Raw genomic sequence first — 23862 nt, forward strand, 5'->3', positions numbered from 1 at the left:
ATGAACAAATCACAGGAACATTACAGACCAGAGTGACAGCCATGTGAGTAAATTATGGAGGGGTGGGGTTTAACTCCCCTAATAATCAAAACCAGCCAATCCCCCCAATGGTCACCCCAAAGTTACACCCTTGGTTATAGTGGCCACACATCGTACGCAGATCAGGGCTGCGGGTGTACAAACAGCTCACACCCCTCCAAGCTGCTTCTAAGACCATGTTAGAGGGGATATAAGGTACAGCCAGATAGGTACAATTATGCTGCCCTGTCAATCACCGCTCTGTCTAGCCAATCTGAACCAGCCAATGGGAACCAGCGAATTAGCCAATAAAAAATGGCCTGTGTGTCATCGTCCCTCCCAGTACTGCTAAGACTGCTTAAGTGTTTCTGTAAAATCAGCCCCTATAGCCCCATCAGAACCCCACAGAAACACCCCCTGAGAAACACCACAGACCGTATCCATATCCTGGGCAAAGCTCTGCTGGCAAACACAGCGGCCTCTTAGTGTGTCTGCCAAGCACCACCGAAATGGAAGCGATGGCAAAACGGCGATTATTTTGGAGCTTTGCTGAATGGGTGGGGGGGGCGGGAATCGGATCGATGAACGGCACAGCTGCGAACGAACAGGATGGGGGGGGAGAAGAGGCAGGGGAGCAAACTTGGTTGGGGGTGGGGTGGGGGCTGCAGTCTGTTTTCTTAAACATTTCTCCCATCAGTGAGTGCCCTCCCAGCGAGAAAAAAAACAAAAAAACACCATATTTCTCCGAAAGGGGTTCGGCCATAACAGGACACATTTAGGATCAGTCCCTTAGGAGGGGGGGGCTGCACACATTGGTGGTGGGGGGTACTGGCACATATTTAAGGAGCGGCACCTCAGGAGGAGGCCAGAACAAAGGGGGACGTCACAGAGCCAGCGGGGGCACAGCAGACTGTATTTAAATGATGCCTCCCCCCTCGCAGCTGCAGCCTTTAAAGGACTTTTATTTCGGGGGGGGGGGGGGGGGGGTGCTGACAGGTGAGTGCTTAATAACCGTAATCAGCAACGCCACACAATCCAAATTAATCTCATTTGCAACAAAAAACAAGCCTGCTCCAAGTCGTAGAGAAGGAAAAACAAAAATAAAATCACATCTGACGTTTCCTGGGGAAATAATTCCACATCCGCGGTCCGGCATCTGAGCCACTCTGGGGCGGCATTACCGCGGCGACTCGACCAGCCTCATTCCGGGCACGTGCCTGCATTTTCAGCTTTAAGACCTTGCGTGCCCAAGTCAGCTTGCGGTGTCCCACTTTAATACCACCATTAAAAATTTCCCACATCAGCCTTTTTTTATTTATTTTTAAATGCGCCCGCAAACTACGGCACATTCCGAGGTGTGACGCCCGGTATTTATCCACAGAAATTCTCCATTTTTCCAGTACGGGACCGGACACGCTTTACGCTATAAAGAGAGAGAGAGCCGGTAATCGCGAGCGTCCGCCCTGGAAAAATCAGGGGCACAAATCAGAGAGCCCCCTCCCCCCGAATAGTTCTTCAGAACTGTGTGTCCCCCCCCTCTATCCACAGTGCATTCAGAGAAGGGAGAGAGATCTCCAATGACACTTGCGAGTGCGAGTTTACTGCCGGTATAGAGGCTGTATGCCTCTCTAGAACATTCTACAACGGGACTGTGAAAAGGGTATTTTTTTTCCTTTTCACTGGATTCAATTCCCTTATTTATATGGTTTGTTTATGAAATATAATTGTTTTGTATTTTCTTTATCTAGGGGAGTTTGCTGTGTATGTGGTGGTTGGTTGTGCTGCTGCTGGGAAGGCAGGGAAGTCAGCTGCTCATTAGGGAGAGTGAGGACAGGTTTGGGTGCTGCTTACTTGAGTTATACTAGGGGGGGGGAAGAATATCAAAGATTACCAGTTAGTAATTATGTAGCCCTTATGAGACTGCAGCCAAATGCAGAGGCATGGTGGGAGGTCAAACATAGCTGCCATGGTTTGTTTGGTTTGGTATGAGTTAATTTTGTGTTTTATCTTTGCACAGCTCACCCCATGCTTACCTGAACAGGTGGTAGGTTCCAGTTAGGTGAGGTGGTAAAGGTGAAGGCCAGGAGAGAGAGGGGGGGGGGGCAGCTTGCTGTGAGGCTGTGATTTTAAACCTGTGTTTGGTTTTCTTTAGTGTAGATGGTTTTCCCGGGAGACTGTTTTTTTGGGCTATTGTTTCATTATTATTTTTGTTAATAAACCTTACAACCTTCTGCACCTATTCCTGCTAAGTGGACTATTTTTTCCCCAACATCCTTTTTAACGGGGTTGGTGTGCCAAAACCATCCCATTTCCCTTTAGTTCCCTTCCTTGAATGGAGGGCCGGCGGACAGGGACCAGCATGGGCAAATTCTTCCCTAATCCAGCCAGGACTATCAGACATTCCACCCGTGCTGGAGGACAATCTCCCCCTCCTTCCAAGGTCAAAAGTCTCCCTGGTTTTATAGAGGAGCATCTCAAAGGATATTCCTCAGACAGCTCAGACAGGCTGGCTTTTGTTAATTTGAAATGATTAAGTGACAGAAGTAATTTACATATTTTACCATTTTTCACACTTGCTTATTTATACAGTAGGCTGAGTTTTTGCTGAGAGTTCAGCTGCTGTGCTGTGCTCAGCTCCGACAGCAGCTCCCTGTCCTCAGATCCAGCCTCATTTCAAACAACAAAACCTATTAACCAACAGAATCAGGTGTGAACAAAAAAAAAAACAAGTTCGGCAACATTACTAAAAACGCGCTCAATTTGTACAACGTAACCATGGAGACACACCAAGGAGCGACTGGGGAAAATTATCAGATAAAATGTCACGCTGTTAATGAAGCCATGCTGATGTGTGCCCCCCCCACGAAAAAGTCACCTCTGCAGGCTGACCTACAATTAAGCATCGAGTGAAGGAAGGGGCCCAGTCTGCCTCCAACCCCATCCTCCTTGTCTTCACCCACCTGCAGCCACCCTTTTCCACCCCCCTCCACCCTGTCTTTGCCCCATCACTGTCTCCACCCACCCTCACCACCTGTCTGGACTGCAAGCTAGGCTTCCCCCAGAAGTCCATCCTGAACATGCCATCCAAGCAGCCCACCACTACAGGAAGCAATGAGGACAACTGGACAAACCTTTTTATACATGAAAACTCTCCACGCAACACGTGCTGCATTCACTGTTTATAGCTTCAGGGGCGCTAAGGTGCCAAGCAAGCGTGTTCAAGGTCTTTGGTTTTTTTCTTTATTAGCGTTCGGATGCTAATAAACAACTGATGCAGCGACAGAAGCGTGACAAATGTGTGCAGACGGCAGCCGGCGGGAGCGGCGCACTCCACAGGACCCCGACGGGCTCCGACGCGCACTCCCGGGGGGGGGCAAGAACGGCGACTCCACACGGCGAGGCGTAACGGGGCGCGCCAACATGGAACAGATCAAATTAGTGAAAGTGCGCAGAGAGCTGATTAGCAAGCAGGACCAGCCGCTGGGGGGGGGGGGGCAGTTCAGAGCCTGTCCTTCCTGTGGCAGAGGGTAAAATCGAACAAGGCCCTTCCTGTGATGTTTATCGACATTTACAGACCCCCCCCCCATTTTCACTCGATTTCAAATGGGACCGCGTGAGGACAAGTCTGTGAGGTCAGCTTCCTGCTCCCACTGCTGCTCCCGACCGAGACCGTCAGAGTGGAACGCGGCAGCCGGACCGCAGTGTCTGCGTGGGGCCGAGTTGGGGTGGGGCATGATGCGTGACCAGAACACAAGTCCACTGTGGTTGGCGAAACAAAAGAATCTCAAGCAATGGGCTTGTGTGGGCAGGTGTGCATGAGGTTCTGTGCATCAGCTACTGCCAGGGTCGACCAATCACAACATGCTCTTTGTCATCAACGCCTACAAAGCCTCCCCCCATAACAATAACGTCCCCTGGAGAGAAGGACAGGAGGGAAAAACAGTCAAGATATTCAGGATGATTCCCGCTGTCCGATCTCCTCATTTCTCCTGGATTAACATTCAGTTAAATGACCATCATCATCCTCACTGAGGTGATGGATTGGCAGGTTCACTATTCCAGGAGAATATTCTGGGGGGAGGGGGAGCCAATAGAACCCTCCTATTGGCTGGGGCAGGAACAGAACCCCCGTCTTTCTACAGCACCAGCGTGAATCAGTGCAGTCAAGATCCAGACACACTTTCCAGGATCTCCCATACATGGGCCGTACCTCCATCTCCTTCTCAAAACACCATTTACCAATCAACTTTTTTAACATGCAAACGTGTGCCAGTGAGGGGGGGCGGTGTATCAAATGAAAAGTGACTGATTGGCAGATGAACCGACGTCATGGTAACAGATTAATATGCGGTGGCTGACAGCGCTGTGAGAGCGGCTAGGGTACATTAGCAGAATACGCTCCGGCATTATTATACAAATTACTTTAATTCTGCAAGTGATGACAAATTAAAGCGGTAGAGCTTCAGATCCACACACTGTAAAAACTCGCCGACCGCCCCCCCCCCGTGCACAGCCGCTCCCCACCAGCTCGCAGAGACGACAACACCGCCAATTTGGATCGCCCCGGAACCGCTGTGGATGGCAGGACAGCCCCGATCCCACTAACTCGTTAAGCCCTTATATAATCCCCTCCCCCGACAATATCATCTGCCTGGTTTCCATGGGAACGGCAGCCATGGCGCAAAGGGCCTGCTGCTGTGGTCCTGGCGGGGAGAGGAGCCGCCTCGTTGCGCCGACTTCCGGAAACATCGTGAGGCTCCGTCCACTGCCCTCGCCTCCCCCCCCTTCCCCACTGCTGGTCAGGGATGCAGGGGCAGCTTGATGTCGTCAGCATGCCCACCCCTCCCCGGGGTCAAACATCCCCAACTCAACATGAGGGGTGGGGTGCCGACCCGGCCCAGCTGCCAGGGGATCTGTACCTTTTTACCAGAAGATGGACCCACCCATCTCAGCCATCATCACTGTGACTACAGTGGCTCGGGCACTGGGCATATGGTAGGCAGGAGTCCTCTCAACTACTGATTGGTTAATCCCAGTGGGAGCTGATAAAGTAACCAATGAGATTTATGATGCACCACAATCACGCCCACACTTTGATTCTCCCTAGTTACCGCCTCCCAGGGTTAACCCAATCAGGGTTCAGGCTTGGCACTGGACCTCCGTATTGGCTTTTAAATCGACTGTATACACAAGCGGAGTCATTAGACTGGTTATTTATCCCACATGGCAATCAGAACCTGCATGTCGACAAACTGCCCTGATTGCCTCACCAAGCAGAGATCGGTGTTCCGCCAAAAGCCATTTAACGAGACGTCTGTTTGCAGAAGCAAAGGGGGTGTCTGCGGGGTGGGGTGGCTCTATGGGGCTTGACGGAAAGCCCAGTGCATACTGGGAGACGTAGTCTTCTGATATACACAACATGGAGTAGATGGGAGGAAACATCTGATCAGCTAATACATTAATGTACCACATGCGTCTATCTATCCACTTACAGGCTGTAGGGAATCAGAAACCATTCATTGTCAGTATAGCACAGGAGAGACACACCATGGACACAAAGGCAGTCAGTCACAAAACACACACTCATAATCTGAGAGAAGAAATCTGAGCCAAACACAGGGAGATTGCTGGAGGTGGGATTCAAACCCACAACCCTGGCAAAGAGGTGACAGCCACGCAAGGAGTAACTAAAACACCTCATAGTGCAGCATTAAGCAATTTAATGTGCGTATTTATACGAAAAATAAGACTTCCAAGACTAGATTTCAACTGGAATTCTTGTCATGAAAGCCCATAGTTTAATGTTAAGGAAGAAATTTGTAAGTATGAGATGATTACACCCTGCATTCTGCTCACAGTCAGCTGCTGAAAGTGAGAGAACTCGCTCCACCCCACGGGAACAAGGACCGCTCCAACACACAAGGAAAACGGGGGGGGTGGCGTGCGAAGGCACAGTGACACCTGATTGTTCAAGCCGTTGCGCCGCGCTGGGAAATATTGACACGTAAAAGGCAGCCAAAAGCGAGCGGTGAGCTCCATGACAGGAGTGAATGGGCGCGTCCTCCTAAGAAATGGGCTAATCCACTCTTCCGGTGAGCAGCGACGCCTCGGCGTTCCACCCGCCAGGCAGACGGAAGGTTATGCTCCTTCGATCGCGGTGAGCGAGTCACGCCTGCATTGCAGCGGCTGGCCTTCCTCGGGACCGATTCAGCAGAGCCGCTCTCATAAAAACGGAGCAGTTTTTATGATGCTTTCATTCGACAGGGAAGAAACCTCGAGGGGCAAAAGAAATTTCCCAGAAGGCCACTGGTGTCTCTTAGCCACCTGCCCTAGATGATTCATATTTGTAATTTTAGAGAGCGATGCACATTTCCTTGGGATCTTCCTCTAAGAGCCCTCTTACCAAGCCTCTAGGGCTTAATTCCTTCAATGTGCTGTCGATATCAAGAGGGAAATCGCTGCCCACCAAGGCGTCCTGGCCGCGCCCAATATATCAGCACCAGGGGATGCAGGACGGTTAGCCCTCTGACGGGGCCTGCGGATAATGACGTGATCACTGGCATGTTTTTGATCAGGCCCGATGCCAGCGGGTAACCAAGTGTCAATCTATATATCTTCAAACTGCTCATCCTGACCAGTCACAAGGTTATAAAATCATTATCAATAAAAAAATAAATCCCCCAGATTCAATCTGTGACCTCTGACCCAACCCCACCCGCCACACTGATATCCCGCAGGCTGGACCAGACAGTCACCAGAACGGAAAACCAGCCAGACGTCCAGGAAGACCAGCACCGGCACCACGGATCAGGGAAACAAAGAGGCAGCAGCCGGCGTCACCCGGACCTCCCAGAACATACGGGCCCATCTGTTCCCCCAGACTTCCCCCGGCTAGCCAAGGCTGAGCTGCGGCCCCGTGACGTGACGGGTCTCCGGCTTAATGTGTCACGCCCCCTCGGCAACCGCGGCCTCCCTGACAACCGGCAACTCCTCTGTAACCGTAGCGACACCCTTCATAAACAGGAAGTAAAGCATGAAGATGGGGCATGGACAGTATCCTGGGTGACACACTTCACACAAATGTGCCGTGTATGTCTGTGTATGTGACTAAATAAACCTTGATTAATGCAAATGTTTAACAAGAAAGGAAAGAGGTCTGGGCAAGAACAAGATGACGGTGAATGGATGGGGGACCTCCTCAAGTCACCAGGGTACAACCACCGAGCTTAGATACCAACTCCTTTGAAATTCCATCTAAGAACGTTATGGGATATCAGGATTTGGTGATTTTAACATGAGTTTTAACTCAATTCCATCTATTCCATCAATCCATTTTTGTTAACTGCTTATCCTTTACTGGGTCGCGGTGAAGCTGGAGACTATCCCAGAATGCACAGGGCACTGGACAGGATGCCAGTCCATCGCAGGGGACTAGGCAGCGGGCACCCTGGACAGGATGCCAGTCCAATACAAAGGACATGCCACCTTCCTTACCTAAATGTTTTGGTGGGTGTTTTTGCAGATGGTGCAGACCCTCATATTCAAAAATCTGATTGACTGCAATTTTGCACAGCATCTTCTAAATACTGTAAATACTGTTGCACTTTACGTCATTGTGTCCTTTGTTCAACTGCCCTGTGTGCCTTTAATTGCCCCTTGGGGACAAATAAAGTTTTTTTTTTATTTGAATTGAATTTGAATTTGAAACCATACCCACCTCATACACCAAAACCTCATACACCACCTCATGCATTCAACATCTAGTACCCTAAGACCCTAAGAAGTTCTTTGACTATGAAGAGCACAGATGTGAAATAAACATTTCAAAAAAGGAACAAGTAAGGAATGTTCCAGCAGTCTCCCAGGATGCCCAAGGTAGAGCTGGGCAGTATGACCAAAAAATTATATCACGGTATTTTTCGAAGTTTCGCGGTATACAATGGTATTTTTTTTAAAGTATGACTGGGCATTTACATTTTACAGGATTTTATGTTTTTGTGTTGTTCCCACATTAACTATATTGCGCCGATCTGCTACCTTAATGATAACAGACGACTAAGGTGCTTGTACGCTAACTGCTTACAGATAAACGGCCAATGTTAAGGTGTTCGCCGGCCAAGTTAACATTTTTCATAAGTGTTTAATAGTTCAGTGTTGCTGGAATGTGAGCTTTACTGACCTCGCAAAATTTCTCATAAAGACCGGGATGTCGGTCTTTAAGATGCTTCTCCAGGTCTGACGTGCTACTTGACTCTGTCGCCACAACTTCGTAGCACTGTTTGCATAGAGGCTTTTTTTTTTAATAAAGCAGCTTGCGAAGTGCCTTCAACTGCAGCATATGCCATGTTCGGCCAACTCGGTGTGTGTGTTAACCAGCGGAAATGCGTTCAGCGGCTATTGAGAGGGGAGGGGCTGCACTGTAGCGGTGCTGTGTGAAGTTTGGCGAAAGAGGTATCTAGTCAGATACTAATTTTTAATACTGATTAGCATCTGAGAATCGATTTTTGACAAACCCAGTGTCTCATTATTTTCAACTCCAGCGTCAGCTATATCTTCCATTTCTGATCTTTCACGGTACATTTTTAGCGGTGCAGCAGTGAAAAGCCCCCCCCCCCCAACAGCTTCCAGCTGCGCCACTTTCCGAACATTGTTTAGGCTATTTAAATAAGCATTGCGGTATACGAAAAATTCATATCATAACAATAATAAAAACCGTTTTACGGTATGAACCAGTATACCGCCCAAGGTCAGCTTAACTCCAGATAAAACACAGCAACTAAGGTCAATAATCTTAGTCCAGACCTGTCATCCAGTGAAAACATTTGGTGCATCATTAAATGAAAAACACGACAATGGAGACCCCGAACTGCTGGGCAAATCCTATATCGGGCAAGAATGGGACATTTCACTTTCAGAACTCCAGCAACTGGTCTCCTCAGTTCCCAAACGTTTGTTGTTAAAAGAAGAGGTGATGCAACACAGTGATAAACATGCCCCTGTCACAACTTTTTTGAAACATTTCTAGCATCAAATTCAAAGATTTGTCAAAAACAAAATCAGTTTCAACATTTCATATTTGTCTTTGTTCAATTTTCAATTAAATAATGGTTTATAAGATTTGTAAATCATTGCATTCTGTATTTATTTACAATTTACATAGGGTCCCAAATTTTTTGGAAATGGAGTTGTATGCAGAATATTCCGGGGAATGCTGTCTTCGTTATTGTTAAGAGTCGACATTAACTTGAGGACACCAAATAATATGAAGACATCAAAATGTGTATAGTGAATGTACTATACACAAGCCTGTTCTGGATAAGTAAGGAGGATGATATGTAAACGTATACAAGAAGCAGAAATATACAGACACACTGGGACCTGCTAAATTCATCAATTGAGCCTTGAACACACACACACACACACCCACACACACACACACACACAGAGTACTATCCCATGACATTTCAGAAGGCAGGTTTAGGAACAGTGGCTCACCGACTATCCAAGGTGACCAATTGAGACACCCGACACATCTGAAACAGATCCTGACACTGACCAATCAAGTGTGTGAACACACACCATGGGCACCACTCCGTAAGGACCTTGGGGTTTCTCATTCTTAGGCCCAGAAGGATGAGGACAGGCGGTACAATTTTGGGAAGGATGTGGGAATAAGGCTGGCAGACTGTGGCGGAATCGACGCGGGGCAGAATCAGCGAGATTCTTCCCAGCCCAAGGTGGAAACATTAACTGAGCGAAGCTGGAATTAATGGCGCAGAAACGGTGCTGCTGGGTGCCGGCAATGGAGGCAGGATGCCAGCAAGGCTGTATCGAGCGACTGCTCGTTTGCGCAGATAATACAGAAAACAGTGCCGGCACATTGGCTCGATACGTCTGGGGGGCGGAGGGAGGGTCTGGAGGGTCTCTGGGAAGAGGCCCACCTGGGCTGGAAGGGATTAGCGAGGCTGTGGGGCGCGGGGTGCTAATCAAGTCAGAGCAATCGCACGCAAACGCATAAAAATGATTTTTTTTTTCTGAAGGGATGCAGGTGTTCAGTATAAATAAGTGTAATCAGAGGGAGAGAATGTGACTGGGAGGAGGGTGCTTGGAAAACAGAGGGGTGCAGGGGGGTGAGTCGTGGGGGGGGGTCACACATTAAGGAGCAATGAGGCATTAAGACAAGTCACTTACTCCCCCCACTACCACACACATACACACACTATATCAAGCAGTAAATAAATAAAAAACAGGTTACCAGTAAAACCACAGTAATCATGGTAAAGCATGACACGTATTCCTAATGGGCCGGGGTGGGGGGGAGGAGTCAGGCAGACATCTACAGTGAACTGGACCCCCCCATGGGAGCGCGCAAAGAGGTGTATGATTCTTAATGCTTTACATCACTGATGGCAGCCCTGCTGAAATGAAGCCAGAACGCCCAGGTGACAGGGCTCACAGAACAAGAGCCTGGGACACCGCAACCAGCCAGGCAGAGCCGGCAGTCCCCTCCCTCCCTACGTTTACAAAGTTTCATTTGTCACATGCAGTCAAAGTCATACAACACACAGGGAAATGCTTGTTTTGGCAGTTTCACCGAAGAGTAGCAGCAGCACAGGAAATGACATCATTAGTTGTTCCATAATTCTCAGTAACAGATTGACTTGATCTGAGATATTTCCATATTTCAGAGTCTCTGGGGGGGGGGGGGGGGTGAAAGAGGGGGCCACTCTGCATATGAAAGGCCTCGTCTCGCCTCTTGTACGTCAGCGTTGCCGCTCTCTCAGCCCCAGCGATTACCCCGCTGATGTAACCGGCGCTGGCAGCGAGCGCAATAGCTGCACCTGTCAGCCAGTGAGGCTGGGAACACACACCCGGTCACACACTCCCTCCGGGGGAAGGGGCACCACCCCTAGGTGATTCAAGGTTGGCGTCCAGCCCCGATTTAGATCCCCCCCCGTAAATCTCCGAGCCAACTGTGCCAAGAGTATTTAGTCATATGACTGCCCACCAACCTATCACACGGCAGCTGCAGCCTGCCCCCATCTCCAGGTCGGTACCAGGCATACATGGAGGTGGTGGAGGGGGGTGTTCATTCCAGACAATCATGGCAGTGTTTACAGGGCTGAAACAGAACCATTAGCGGAAGATAAGGGATCCGCACGATCGGCCTCTCGGGCCGGAACAACTCCCTGGCTGGGAGATTAGACAGGTGGCATGTTTGACGTGTGAAACGAGCGAGCATGGACCCCATCAGGCACTGGTGTCCGAGAGGCCGGGCCACCTTAGGTACCAGTCTGAGGCCACAGAACCATGTGCCATGGCGGAGCACTCAGGGTGTACGATTGTCCCCCCTCCCCACTCCCCCTCTGGCCTGCACTCACATAGGGTTTCAGCATTCGTGCCGGAGCGCGCTTATGTCATTATGGTGCGACGGTTTCAGGATAAACAGGAAGAGCGGCGCTCCCGCTGAACGCAATGGAGTCCATCGCTCTGGTTACTTTGTTGATAGTAATTCTGAGTCGTTTGGTCCGCGGTGGTCCACAGCCCTCTCACAGCCTGTTGCTAAACGGGTCTATCGCTTTTGTGGCACGAAAATTTTCACGCAGTCGTGCTGCTTTGTATGAGGAGGTTTGCAAGGTACCAGCTGAAGTGCAGCAAGGACTTTGCAGCTTTGATTACCGACTACAGTTCCCGTACATCGGCAAGGTGAGAATTAATATACTGAAATGTCACTGAATACAATTGAAAAGTGTATTATGAAATTTGAAATACAATGTTTATAATGTTTTTTGTAATGATGACAGTAGCGTTCTATAGCTAATAATCATGTAACTTACTATCACTTGCTGGTTAATATTAGCTACATTCTTGTATTAAGACACCTGTATTCAATGGGACACATCGCTATTATGTGTGCACTTGAATACTACTCCAGCGCGGTTAGCGCTCACACTACATGCGAACCGCGCCCGAGTCCAACCGAACCGCACTCTGGCACACCTCTTCCAAGCGGGCCAGGGACGGCCAAACGAACCGCGCCCGGGCGGGATTCGGAGCACTCACACTAGTCAAACGAACCGCGCTTTGGTGGTCAAACGCACTCGGGCAGGGTCAAGTATGAGTGTGAGTATACCCTCAGTCACAAAGGCCCCCAACACACCAAGATAAGCAGAACTTCAAACCGCAAGCAAAAGCCACAGAACCATCATGTGGTCCACAAGCCAATTTGATTAAAGGTTTCTGACCTTGGTGAAGCCAAAACGGGGCCTGGATCACATTTTCAAAAAAACAACAAAAAAAAACTCAGCGATTTTATAAAAACAAATTTCTCAGAGGAAAAAATATGGTTGTTAAAAGAAAGACTAAAGTAAACGAGGAAGGTCATGAACGTTCCGTACGACGTGACCCATAGCCAGAATGTTCCGGGGTGCTGCGAGGGAGTCTGAATCAGCCTGGTGCCGATCCACGATTCAGGGAGCCCCTCCTGGTAAATTACCAGGTTCACGATGGTACTCTCTCCTCTTTAAAACTTTTAAAAGCGTGTAATTTTCGCTCAGCTAATGTCAAGCGGAAATGGATTTGAAAGGGAATTTAATAACACGTCGTTCTCAGCTACCCTTAGCGAACCGACGGTGACCTTCAGCTTACAGGGAGTGAAATATTTATCGCAGCAGAGTGTCGGCGCCCCTTTAAAAAAATATCACCTTAAAGGATACCTTAAAGGGGTGGCCATTAAGGAAAAGTGTCAGTCAAGTGCAGTCCTCGCCAGACAGCGCAGCGCCCCCTGGTGTCACTCACCCAGGTCTGAACGCAATCCACAGACCACTCTGTTGAAGTACCACATTTAAATAAAGACCACGAGAATCCACTACTTTGGGCCCATTCAACGTGAACCAAAGGTACAGACCTCCTGGTCTGGGAGAGGCCTAAACTGGGGCTCAGATGAGACTGCAGCACTTTGCGAACATGGCGGTCGTCATGACCTTGTGACCGACACGGTCGAGAAGGCGAGGTGATGGTCAAGGAGTGGTCAATGGAAGGGTCAGTGGGCTAACTAGTGGTTAGGCCAAAGGTCATTGGGTAGCCAAACTATGATGGGTTAGCCTGTGGGCGGGTCTGGTGACCCAGCAGTTAAGGGGCAGTCAGGGCAAAAATCAGTGATCAGTGGTTTCAAGCTTGCACTCTAAGATATACGGGATTATTTGTAAAATGCCGTATAAGCTGAAGACACTATGGCCGGGTGCGGCGGTGTAACTTTAGACAGGTCACTTCGGTGTCCAAAATCGCAAGCGCTCTCATTTCGCCGATCAGCTGCAGCTCACAGGGGCCTGCTGGGCCGCTAATGAATGCGAGAGAGAAAGCGAGAGCGAGAGCGAACGTGGCTTCGGCCGCCCGCAGCTGGACGGTGGGAGGGGTCTCGCTCTTCACCATGGCGACTTCCTGAATAGACACCCCTAACAACTGGGGGGGGTGTACAGGCAATGAACTGACAGGGGCGCTGGGAAACGTGTCTTTACCCCCATCCCGCTTCAACATCTTTCCTCTTTTCTCAGGGGCATGACGAGAGTACCAGTCAGGGTCATTAAGTAGCCCTCAGACAATGATGGGGGTTGGCCCCCCCAGGGAGCTCATCAACCAGGATGTCAAACCGTCGTTGCTCACGCACCCCCTCTGTCACCCCCTTGCTATCACCAACATTACAAACGCTCCTTATGCTCATCTTCTCTCTCTCGATGTCAGAAAGTGCCGATGTGAAGGATCACAATGTGACCTTGTGGTAGAGCTGGGTGTGTTTACTATCCCCCGACCCCAAACCACTTAAACCACCACCCCACCCACCTTAGAATCTCCCCCAAGCTGCTCCCAGAATAACTTGCCAAATGTGGGATTTTACAAACCTAAGCAAACACACCTCACGGTTTGGCTCGGATGCAGGAAGTTGGGGGGGGGGGGGAGATAACCTGGGAAAATGTGTCTGTTTGACGCTTTTGTAAGGAGAACAGGTGATGGTGCAAGACCCTTCAAAACGGGACTGTGCAGCACTCCATCATGGGGGGGGGGAAAGAAACTTCAACCAACACACTTGGGGCCGGTCAAAATACGAGACCTGAGGGAGAACTTCGGAGTCCAGGGCCCCCCCGGGGAAGGCGGGGGCGACGAGCGGCTGGACTGTGCTGGACAGATGACAGAACTCCAGGGAGGGGGGGGAAATCGCATAAGCGGCACCAGATGTTCCCATTTCAACCCAGCACTGAGGGAGAGCGCCGAATCTGAGCCGGCGGGACGCAATGCCATGGGGGGGGCGGGAGAGGGGGAACGCCTGGCACTCTGATAAAATCCTGCGGGGACAATTACTGCTACCTGTGTTGGGTGGGCACAGGGAAATCCGACGGGTAAAGGGCAATTGGGTGACCCCCGCAGCTGGCACCGCCCACAGAAGGACCCGGACCCTCCGGCCAGATTCCGACGAGGCGATTTGCAAGTGTGGGCCGTAGACGAGAGAAAATTCTAGAAGGCATCTGTTTATGGCAGCCAGCGGGGTGAGGATGACGGAGAACCCCCCCCCCCCCTAAAAAAAAAGGTCTACGATAAAAATGGCACTGACTTACAGAAAAGCTGCAGGGAAGCTGCACGGCAGACCGACTGCCCCCCCCCCCACACACACCCCCCCGACGCAGCCTAGGGCACAAGGGGAGGTACTGGGGTCCATTTAACATCGCAGCGCTGCATTTACGCCAGCCTTGGGGTTGGGGGGAACTCGCTACAGACCATTACTTCACATCCAAATCAGCTGGTTGCGGGGGGTGGGGGGGGGGGCAGGCAGTTACAGAATCGCAAAGCCATGGCTGCGGGTTCAAGCCTGGGGGGGACCGAAAGTGGACCAGAATCCTTTCATTACTGCTGGAATTTTAGCTTGACCAAAATGTAAGAGAAAGCAGCTTTATCAAGCTCAACAGAGAGATGGTCACCCCCCCCCCCCCCGACACTTCAGGAACACGAAAAAGGTGACAAATACACATGGTTAAATAAAGTGTCGGCAGAACGGGGGGGGGGGGGGGGGGGGGTGTTGTGCACTCTGACAGCACCTCCCCCTGCAGGTCTCAGTGCTGCTGGAGGGCTGTGGCCCACATTCCAGGGAATGCAGGGAGCGAATACAAATGGGGGGGGGGGGTGTTGGACTGAAAACGCTGTGGCATATCTGGGGGGGCAGAAAGGGGGGCTAGGGACCGGCCAGGGAGTCCACATAATGTCATGCCAAGAGACCCTCCGTCGCTCCCATAGCCATGAGAACGTGTCGTCATCGATGGGGGAGGGGGGGCACCCAGCTTTCATCCTGCCATCGGGGTCAGAAGGCTGAAGAACACCCCCCCCCTCCCCACACACACACACACACACACACACACACACACACACACAAGGCCTCAGATAAATACAATGAGAGAAGAGCACAGGCAGTGATGCTTCTCAAGGTGGGGGCCGCATGCATGCATAGCCAAACTGAGGGGGGGGGGGTTCATTTTGCTGAGTGCGGGTAAATGCAGTCTTATTGTCACAGCGCAGCCCCCACACCACATGGGGGACCCAGGAAAGGGGGCAGGATTTTGAGCTTTTCTGGAATCCTCTACATTTCGTTATCGCTCTACAAAATCATGTTTTCCGACTAATTATGGTTCAAAAACGACAAAATTTCAGTGATCACTGGGTGTTCCAGCTCCGCTTCATTATGTTAATGAGGGAGGGGCATGGCCGGCACCAGTCCGGCCCCATATTCTCATTCGGACATGAAGCCTTATTCATGCATAATATACATATAGAGCACACGCGTGTGAAACGGGCTTGTTCAGACACCCCAGGGAAGGGGGGGCAGGTGCCGTTTTCACGGGGCGTCAGCAGAACGGGGGTGAGGGGGTGCGTCAATCAACAACAAAAGCTGCACGGCAGCCAAAAACACAGGAAGTGTGAGCGTAACATAACAGATTTCGAATTCCTTCACAGCGAATGACGTCGGCCCGCCGGAGAGCGAGAGACACTCCGGGGGTGTTAATTGGCTGCCTTCTGATGACAGGAGAAAGGGGACAGCTGTGGGGACCAGGCTGTGTTTTGGGGGAGGGGGGACTCATACAAAACGTACATCACCAGGCTTAATCACTGCGGCAAACTGTAGGTTTAGACCTGTAGTAGGGTTAGGACCCCCCCCAGGTGGAGGCGACTCATGCTAGGTGGGACCACATGGGAAGACCCCCCTCATACACAGAATTCAAAAGCCTTATACTCAGCTTACAGGTCGACAGAGATGCCTCCTTCATCACTATGCCCCCTACTGGCCAGTAGGTCCCTGTGCAACACCACGGCTAACACCCCCAAGCAGTGGGAAGTGTGTTGCCAAGGAAATGCTGCCGCTGTGGGCCATACAGCACACACACACACCCCCAAACACAGCAACGAGCATGAGGAGTGAGCGGCTTGGTGTCATCCCTAAACTGGTGGATGGAGGGGTTTGTAGGTCCTTTGGGACAAGAGAGCTTTTAAAAATTGTTCTTTTCCAGCCAGATCTAGAGCACAGGGAGGCTAAAGGTTAAGGGCGGCACATCTCCCAGAGAGGCTGTTTAAAACAAAGCGCCCAGAGCCGCAGGGCAGGAACAGGGAGGGGAAACGTCTCTCACCGTGAACTCCACCCTGCCCCGGTCTCACGGCGCTCAGCACACTCACCAGCAGGGGGCAACGTTAATTGCCGAAATTCTATTAAAGTACCTCTGCATGTTGTAGGAATTATTTTTGGCACTGGTGCATACATTCCGACACAAAGCATAAATAAAGCAATAAGTAGAAATAAAATAAATGGAATCGTCCAGTGTGCAAGTTCAAGTTCCTCTCCTGGGTTTGCTTGGAGAGACTAAATTTCCACAAAAAGACAGACAGAAGACAAAGTACCAAAACATTGTGGCTGTCATCTTGGGACCACAGCGATCAAGCAAATATCAGGGGAGAAGCAAAAAAAAGTCATTTTGAATGGTGAAAATAACATTTAAAAATCTGTAAGCAACCCCGTATCAATATGAAGATAAGCAGAGAAATAACAACAGAGAAACAAACGATTAGTGTGGAACAAGCAAGAGGATTGGAAGGCCAGCTGAGCGGTTCCATTCCTCCATGCTCCCAGAATGCAAAGCGACAACACGAGCAGCGTTAAGTTGGCCGACGGAGGAGCACCACGGAGACAGATCGGCGTGGGGGGGGGGGGGTTCTTCCTCGAACACCAGCGGTAAGTCAGTGAATCTGAGCAACCAGAATGTCAAGCGGAAGACAGGACGCTAAAAATAGCCTGAGCGCTACGTGGATACAGGAAGGGAACATGGACCGAGATTGTGTCCAGCCTTAAGTGCCATCAGGGACAGGCAACACGGAGAGTCAGTCTGTAACACACTGGAAATATGTAAAACTATGAGCCGGATCTGTGTGTTAGTGCACGCGTCAGACCAAGCCCGATGCAATGGGTGTGCAATACCAAACCGAAGTCACTTTCCCCACACAATCCTGCCTGGCCTTCAGACCAGTACACTCCATTATCTGGGAGCCAGTAAGTCGACACTCTCCAGTAAAATACATGCATCTCTAAAATTCCATTATTTCAGGCACGTGAAAAAGCACTCTGTCAGAAACTACTTAAAAAATAAATAAACCTAAAACAACACAATGAGGCTCTTAACACCGCAAACAGAAACCTATCTTTACACAGCTGCCGTGGAACCGTTTAATGTTTTAAATGAACTCATGTAGATTATTGTTAGTGAGGCAAATAGGTCAATTTCATACAACCAGTATACAAACTAATCTCACTTTACATTCACAATTAATGTTGATGTTAGTTAGCTAGCTATAAAATGTAGGCCGGTCCATACAAACGACCATTGTCAATGCAACTGTTATAGTATACAAACAAACACTAGATAAATAGCTGACTTCATAAAACATCTTTTAATTGGTCAATTAGATGTCAAATGCTTTCAGTAGACAGAGGAGAATGGGCGTATTCCATTGATCGTAAAAAGTGGACATAAGCGGATTTCATTGGACAGCGACGATATGCAAGTATAGAGAAAAGGACCATAATACACCGAACTATTAGGACTTCCTTGTTTTAATTATTATACAGAAACCCTGCATCATGGGAGAAAAAAAGCAGAGAGTGGCCCAGAACTCAGTTGCTTATCGGGGGGGGGGGGGGGGTCTACACCTCCAGGTGTTAAGGATTACACACTAAAGCATCCGGTTTAAAAGGCCTCTGCACTGATGCGGATCCATGTTGACACAGATGCGAACACGCCGGAATAACCCCCGCACACCCACAACAGCTGGGGGGGGGGTGGCGCTTGGGGTCCAACCTGCTAACGCCGGTAATATTTTTACAGTGATCCAGCATGCAGATGGCACAAGAAAGAGTGCAGGAATTTAGTTCCAAAAATCATCATCCAACAACACATCAACATACTGGTCGACGACATTGCAAGTGGGGTGTTTTATTGATTTTTTTAGCCTCAGGGGACCAAACACACAACTACAGGAGAATCATCTCTCAGTCATAGAGTGAACACCGGTGGGACGTTGTTATTTTTTTGACTCGCTCCTTTCTGCGAACGTCGCATGGCGATGTGTAATCGATGTGAAAGCTGGGCAAAATTAATATTAGGCCTGTTTAAATAAGAACTGCTTTGAAAACACCCCCAGGCCTCCTTTTGGTTACTTTGACATTTAAACGGTCGCAGGGATTATATCGCATCATTCAAATTCATTAACACTCTAATTGAATGAATATAATAATGAATCGCCAATTCTTGAAATTTTCCTAAGTCTTCTGACCTGGAAAAGTATAATGCAAAGTATCCTTAGTGCTGAAATACTGCACAGTAACGACGGATTACAAACACGTCTGTCTTATTTTATCTACAGAACGACAAGCACACAAATGTATGCAGCCTAGAAACACACAACATACGAATTTATCTATATGGCAGATTCTTTTGCTCAAAACGACACATAAGTAAGGTAGATAATACTGCTGGGTATCATGAAGCTGTCAGGGAGCCAAATTACGTGTAAGCGCCGCTGGGCTGATTGAGCATTAACAAGTGCAAGACAGGATCAGAGGCTACCAACCATGCACAGAACATACAACGTATAAAACTCAGTTTATATGAAAAGCTTCTCCAAGTTTTTCTTTTCTTGAAAATACAGTTTCATTATCATGTAATGAAGTTTCAATTGGCGCAAGAAGTTGGGTTGATGTCGAGCTGCGCATGCGCATGAGCCGATTTCGGGTATAACTCGCATTCTGCTAGTCGGCTACAAAAGCTCATTCTGCTGCGGTTAACTAAAGCGGCACGTGCGATACATGCCAGAGCGGAAACCTTAATTTAGTCAACTAAGGACGTAATTATTGACCAAAATACTCAAAATACAAATTGGGTGCAGCTTCTGCATGGCGTTACATATGCAACACTAACCAACTAGCGCACGGTAATAATACCCGATTTACTGCGATTAGTGCGTGAGACATACACACAAAACAGGGCAAGGTCCATAAAATCGTTCAAAATCTATCTGGAATTAAGTGTAACAGAAACCCGTCAAGACCGATGGATGGAAATATAAACAGCGGGACAGGAGCCGATTTGTCCAGGACCGACGTTAAGTGACGGTGCAAACCTCTTTGCCGGTGTCTCATTTACCCGAGTTGCACAAAAAGAGATACGGCATGAAAAACATCCATTTTTACATGACTGATCCGAATACAGACGGCAAATCCCGCAGCCATCGCGGAACTTTACCACGGTCACAACTGAAGCGTCCTCCTAAATGTTCCGAAAACATCCATTTCTTCAATTTATGGATCTGCCCCACACTGCCCTATAGTCTCCGTTACGGCACTCTTATCCGACATGTTACCGAGTCCAGTTTACACAAATTACAATCACATGCACCAGTTTCGCACTAATCCCGAAAACACAGTGGGGGATGAATATACTTACATCCCGTCGGCAGAAACTAACAAACTGCTGTCGATCATCAAATCGGGCAGGAAATCCATGCGGTAAGAAGCACTCATGTTGCTCCTCCGTGCGCCACGCAACATGCGCCCCAAGTCAGGCACAGCTGCCGCAAAGACGGAGGCGAACAGGTGCAAAGACACCCCCCCTCCCAAACCGTGGAGCACCACGATCCTGTGGTCGCTAAAATAAATTTGCCATATTCAAGACCCCCCCTTCAAATCTCAGCAGAAAGCACCGCGAAGAGCAGTGAGCGTGGCCGGCATCTCACCATATTTTAATATAACGCTCAGCACCGCGCCTGCAGAAATTAAAACTGACGTCGCGTATAGACGCGATCACGGAGATGATTAGATGATGAATATGATGATTATGATTTTAACGAGTCCATTATACTTCCTGCAGAATTGTTTTTTTTTTCTTTCAGATAATGATGGCTGGATGCTATCTGTGTAAAACACCATAAATTGCTGCGCAGACATTAATACTAAATATAACGTGTATGATTTTACAACGTACGTGTGCACGGAGCTTTCCCAGATAATGCTTGTGTGCATATTGTTAAATGTCCCCAGAGCGTTTACATTTGGTTTTAATAGCATAAAATAATAGACTGGGAAAGAATAATTTTGACGGCCTAAGCCGTCCCAAAACATCCCCAAAACAAATCGCACTCGAGTTTCTAATGTTTTCAGGGGTATGGCGGTCAAATAGCGTGGGAGTGGGTCAGCGAGAATGAATCGGGTGTGTACAGAATTGCGTTTCAGAAACATAGCCCAATCACACCTTAAAGTGACCTTAACTGCAAGGGCGACTAAGGGAGAGTATTCCAAAAAGAAACACAAAAAATATGAATAACAGCACCAATAATATCGCAAAATTCTACATTGCAATAATATTGAAATGCCTATTAATTCAAATTGCAAGCAAAAAAAAAAAATCAGATATGGTAAGGTTTCAGCACCGGATCCCTTAGATCTAACGTCTTCTGCCGTTAATCCCTTAAATTTACAGCCCTCTTGTAACCCGTGATTACGGCCAGATACTTTTAGTAACACCCCCTTAATAGCCACAGTAACCTTTAACGCCTTGCCACCATCTGGGGGCTGTAATTCTTCGCGATCGCTTACATACAGGTGTCCGGGAGAAGGCGCTGCCATCGGGGCCCGGCCGGGCGTCATGTTCCCCGAAGACCCGAGGCTCCTTCATAACTGATCACGTTTATTTTCACGCTTCGAGAGTCGCTTGAGTTATAGGCAATTGATCCTAAGTACATTCAAAAGGCTTTCGAGCAGAGCCCCCTTTTTGTTTTCCATTAGTTGGAGTTAGTAAGTATCTGGTTAACGTCGAATAAATGGATGAATATTACATTTCAGCGAAAGGGTTATTCGTGGACATGCTGGTCGTTATTGTGTGTAATTGTATAAGTCACGCTTTGCCACGTCGGCATTTCCGAAGTTTTAAATTCCTTTTAAAATAAACTGCACCGATAAACAAGCTTCTCTCGCTAGTGTTCACTCTCCCCGATCTTCTTATAATTACTGTAGTGATTATGCATCATCCTGATCACTTCCCCTTCGTGTATTCCCACAATTTCTCTCGCAAAAAATTAAGGATAACCATAAGGATATTCTCAGCAGAAGATAATTATTAGTTATTCAATATAAAACCTGTGTGAGAACAATACAGGAGCCCTACCCAGGCGCCCCGGCCCCTATCTGTCAGAAAGTGTTAAATGAATCGTTGGAGTGGAAGGGATACTAGAATTTTCCTTTTCCCACCGTGACGGTGATTAAATAAAGCAGAGAGGCGTCGCTCTGACTCCATGATCTCTGCTGTAAAGTGGGGTTCCTGTCCGGGTCACGGATCACGCTGCTGATACTGTGAGACGGGATGGGGAGGGGGGATCTAGGAAGGTGTCCCCACGATGTTAGAGCAGGGACTGTGGCAGCTTGGTGCGAACCACGTGAACTTAAACCTGACACTACCGAACCTGAAACGCCTTTTTCCCCCAACGTATGTTGCGGGATTTTATTTTTAGCGTGATTTCCGCTTTGCAATGGAGCTTTTCTACATACAAAGTCTGGTGACAAACATGTCGCTTGAATTTTCGGTTATGTGAAATCTTTATTTTATAAGAATGCCCATATAACAGACATAATTAACTTTTTGCCCAATTATGTATAAGGGTTTGACTATATATTGACTTGCACATTTTTTTCAGAATTTATTTGAAATTGCCAAGGGCTTCATAAACACCCCTACTTCATATATATTGCCTCAGTGACATTTACAGTTATTAAAATATCTTTCACTTATTTTCTCAGGTTTAAAATATGCTAGATACAAGGTCTATCGAATATGTAAATAAAATAGTTATAAATTATTTCAAAATAATGTTTGTCCTTTAATTTCAGGTCAAGGATGTTCGGATAAAAAAAAGGTGTTTTAAAAGTATAAAAAGTTGTGGAGAAGTACTTCCTAGGTCATAGTTCACAGTTAGAAAGGCTGTTGAAATGACGACATAGTATCGCCACATTCTATAAGTTACAAACTTGCATTTGAGTTAGTTTTTTTCACACAGTTCATTTAACTGTGTCATTGGTGTTATACGATTTTATTTTTATTGTAGAATAATGTTTAACAAAAAAGTATTTAATGGTATATTGAATTTAGTGTGATTAATGACTGCTATGTGCTTGAGTATACTGTCGGAAAATGCATCTTTTACGGGAATTTGTGATTGGTGTTTTTGACATTGGTGTTACATCATTGGCTTGTAACAAAAAAGACAACTAACAGAAGTTAAAATTAAGACTAATTAGCATTATAGGAAAGTCAGAGATAAGCTAATTGAATTGCATGCTTTTAGAAAAGGGTACAAAATATATCCTGGAGGAACTTAACCTTTCTCATGCACTTATTTAAAAATGTATTCATCTATTTATTTATTCATTAATTTATCTGCAGCTAGCATTACGATAACACAGATACATGTCCTGTAATGTGATAAAACCTGTATGGCGACATGGAGACATTTTCTCAGTCCCCACAACAAGAAACTCAATTTTATAAAAATCTGTGACCACAATCAAAAAACTATAAATGCCTAAAGTCTTGTATTTTGTTCGGTTACCTGTGGTTAAGGTTAGGTAGGGGTTACGGTCGTCATGTTGGGATTGGGGTTATGCCCATAGAAATGATTGGAGAGTCCCCACAAAGATACACATCCCTAATCTGTGTGTGTGGGTGTGTTTACTAACAACATGCAGTTTCCTACGTTGCAGGACAGGCTCGGTGTTCCAACCTGCATGGAATATGTGGTTATGGGTCAGAATTAAAGCAGCAGTTTCCCATATTTTAGGAAACAACATAGAGATCGTATCTGGCCAGTTGCTTGATAGAAGCATGATAAAATATTTCACTTATCAGTTTAAAACGCGGTCACAAGCCTGTGTCAGCTTAATCGCTCCGCCGCCTTCCAGGGTGCGAGCACACAAGATGCAACGTCTATATCGGCAATGCTGCCTTAAGCCAGAAGGTTTGTGTACACTGGGGGGGATTTCAGCCCTTTTAGGGAGCCTGACCCCATCACACGCACTCTGACTTAGGGCCAAGGGAACATCACTTCCTGTTCTGTTTGCTGCCCGTCCGTTAAAAGGGGACTTTTAAAAACGTACTCCCTTTCCAGCCGTACCTTTTTCTCATTTCAGTGGCTGTCCCTGCCCCCTCTGGCACATTTCCATTTCAAATTCCACAAATTATGATCCCCTGCATCCTCCTTCCAACCCCCCACCCC

The 23862-nt window shown here is 48.0% G+C and overlaps 1 protein-coding gene across 14 annotated transcripts in view; it reads right to left on the reverse strand.

Annotated features, from left to right (window-relative positions):
* celf2 (cugbp, Elav-like family member 2) overlaps positions 1 to 23862 on the reverse strand; it is a 110043-nt gene that overhangs the window by 45278 nt on the left and 40903 nt on the right. Inside the window, exon 1 of one of the 14 annotated variants that reach the window (XM_023802011.2) lies at positions 20046 to 20380. The exons of the other annotated variants lie outside the window; for them this stretch is intronic. Within the exon in view, the coding sequence (XP_023657779.1) occupies positions 20046 to 20149 (104 nt within the window). The 5' untranslated portion in view covers positions 20150 to 20380. Of the gene's footprint in view, positions 1 to 20045; positions 20381 to 23862 lie in introns of those variants that run through there. 14 annotated transcript variants of the gene reach the window in all.

This window comes from Paramormyrops kingsleyae, chromosome 3, assembly GCF_048594095.1.
Source record: "Paramormyrops kingsleyae isolate MSU_618 chromosome 3, PKINGS_0.4, whole genome shotgun sequence".
Classification (NCBI taxonomy): domain Eukaryota; kingdom Metazoa; phylum Chordata; class Actinopteri; order Osteoglossiformes; family Mormyridae; genus Paramormyrops; species Paramormyrops kingsleyae.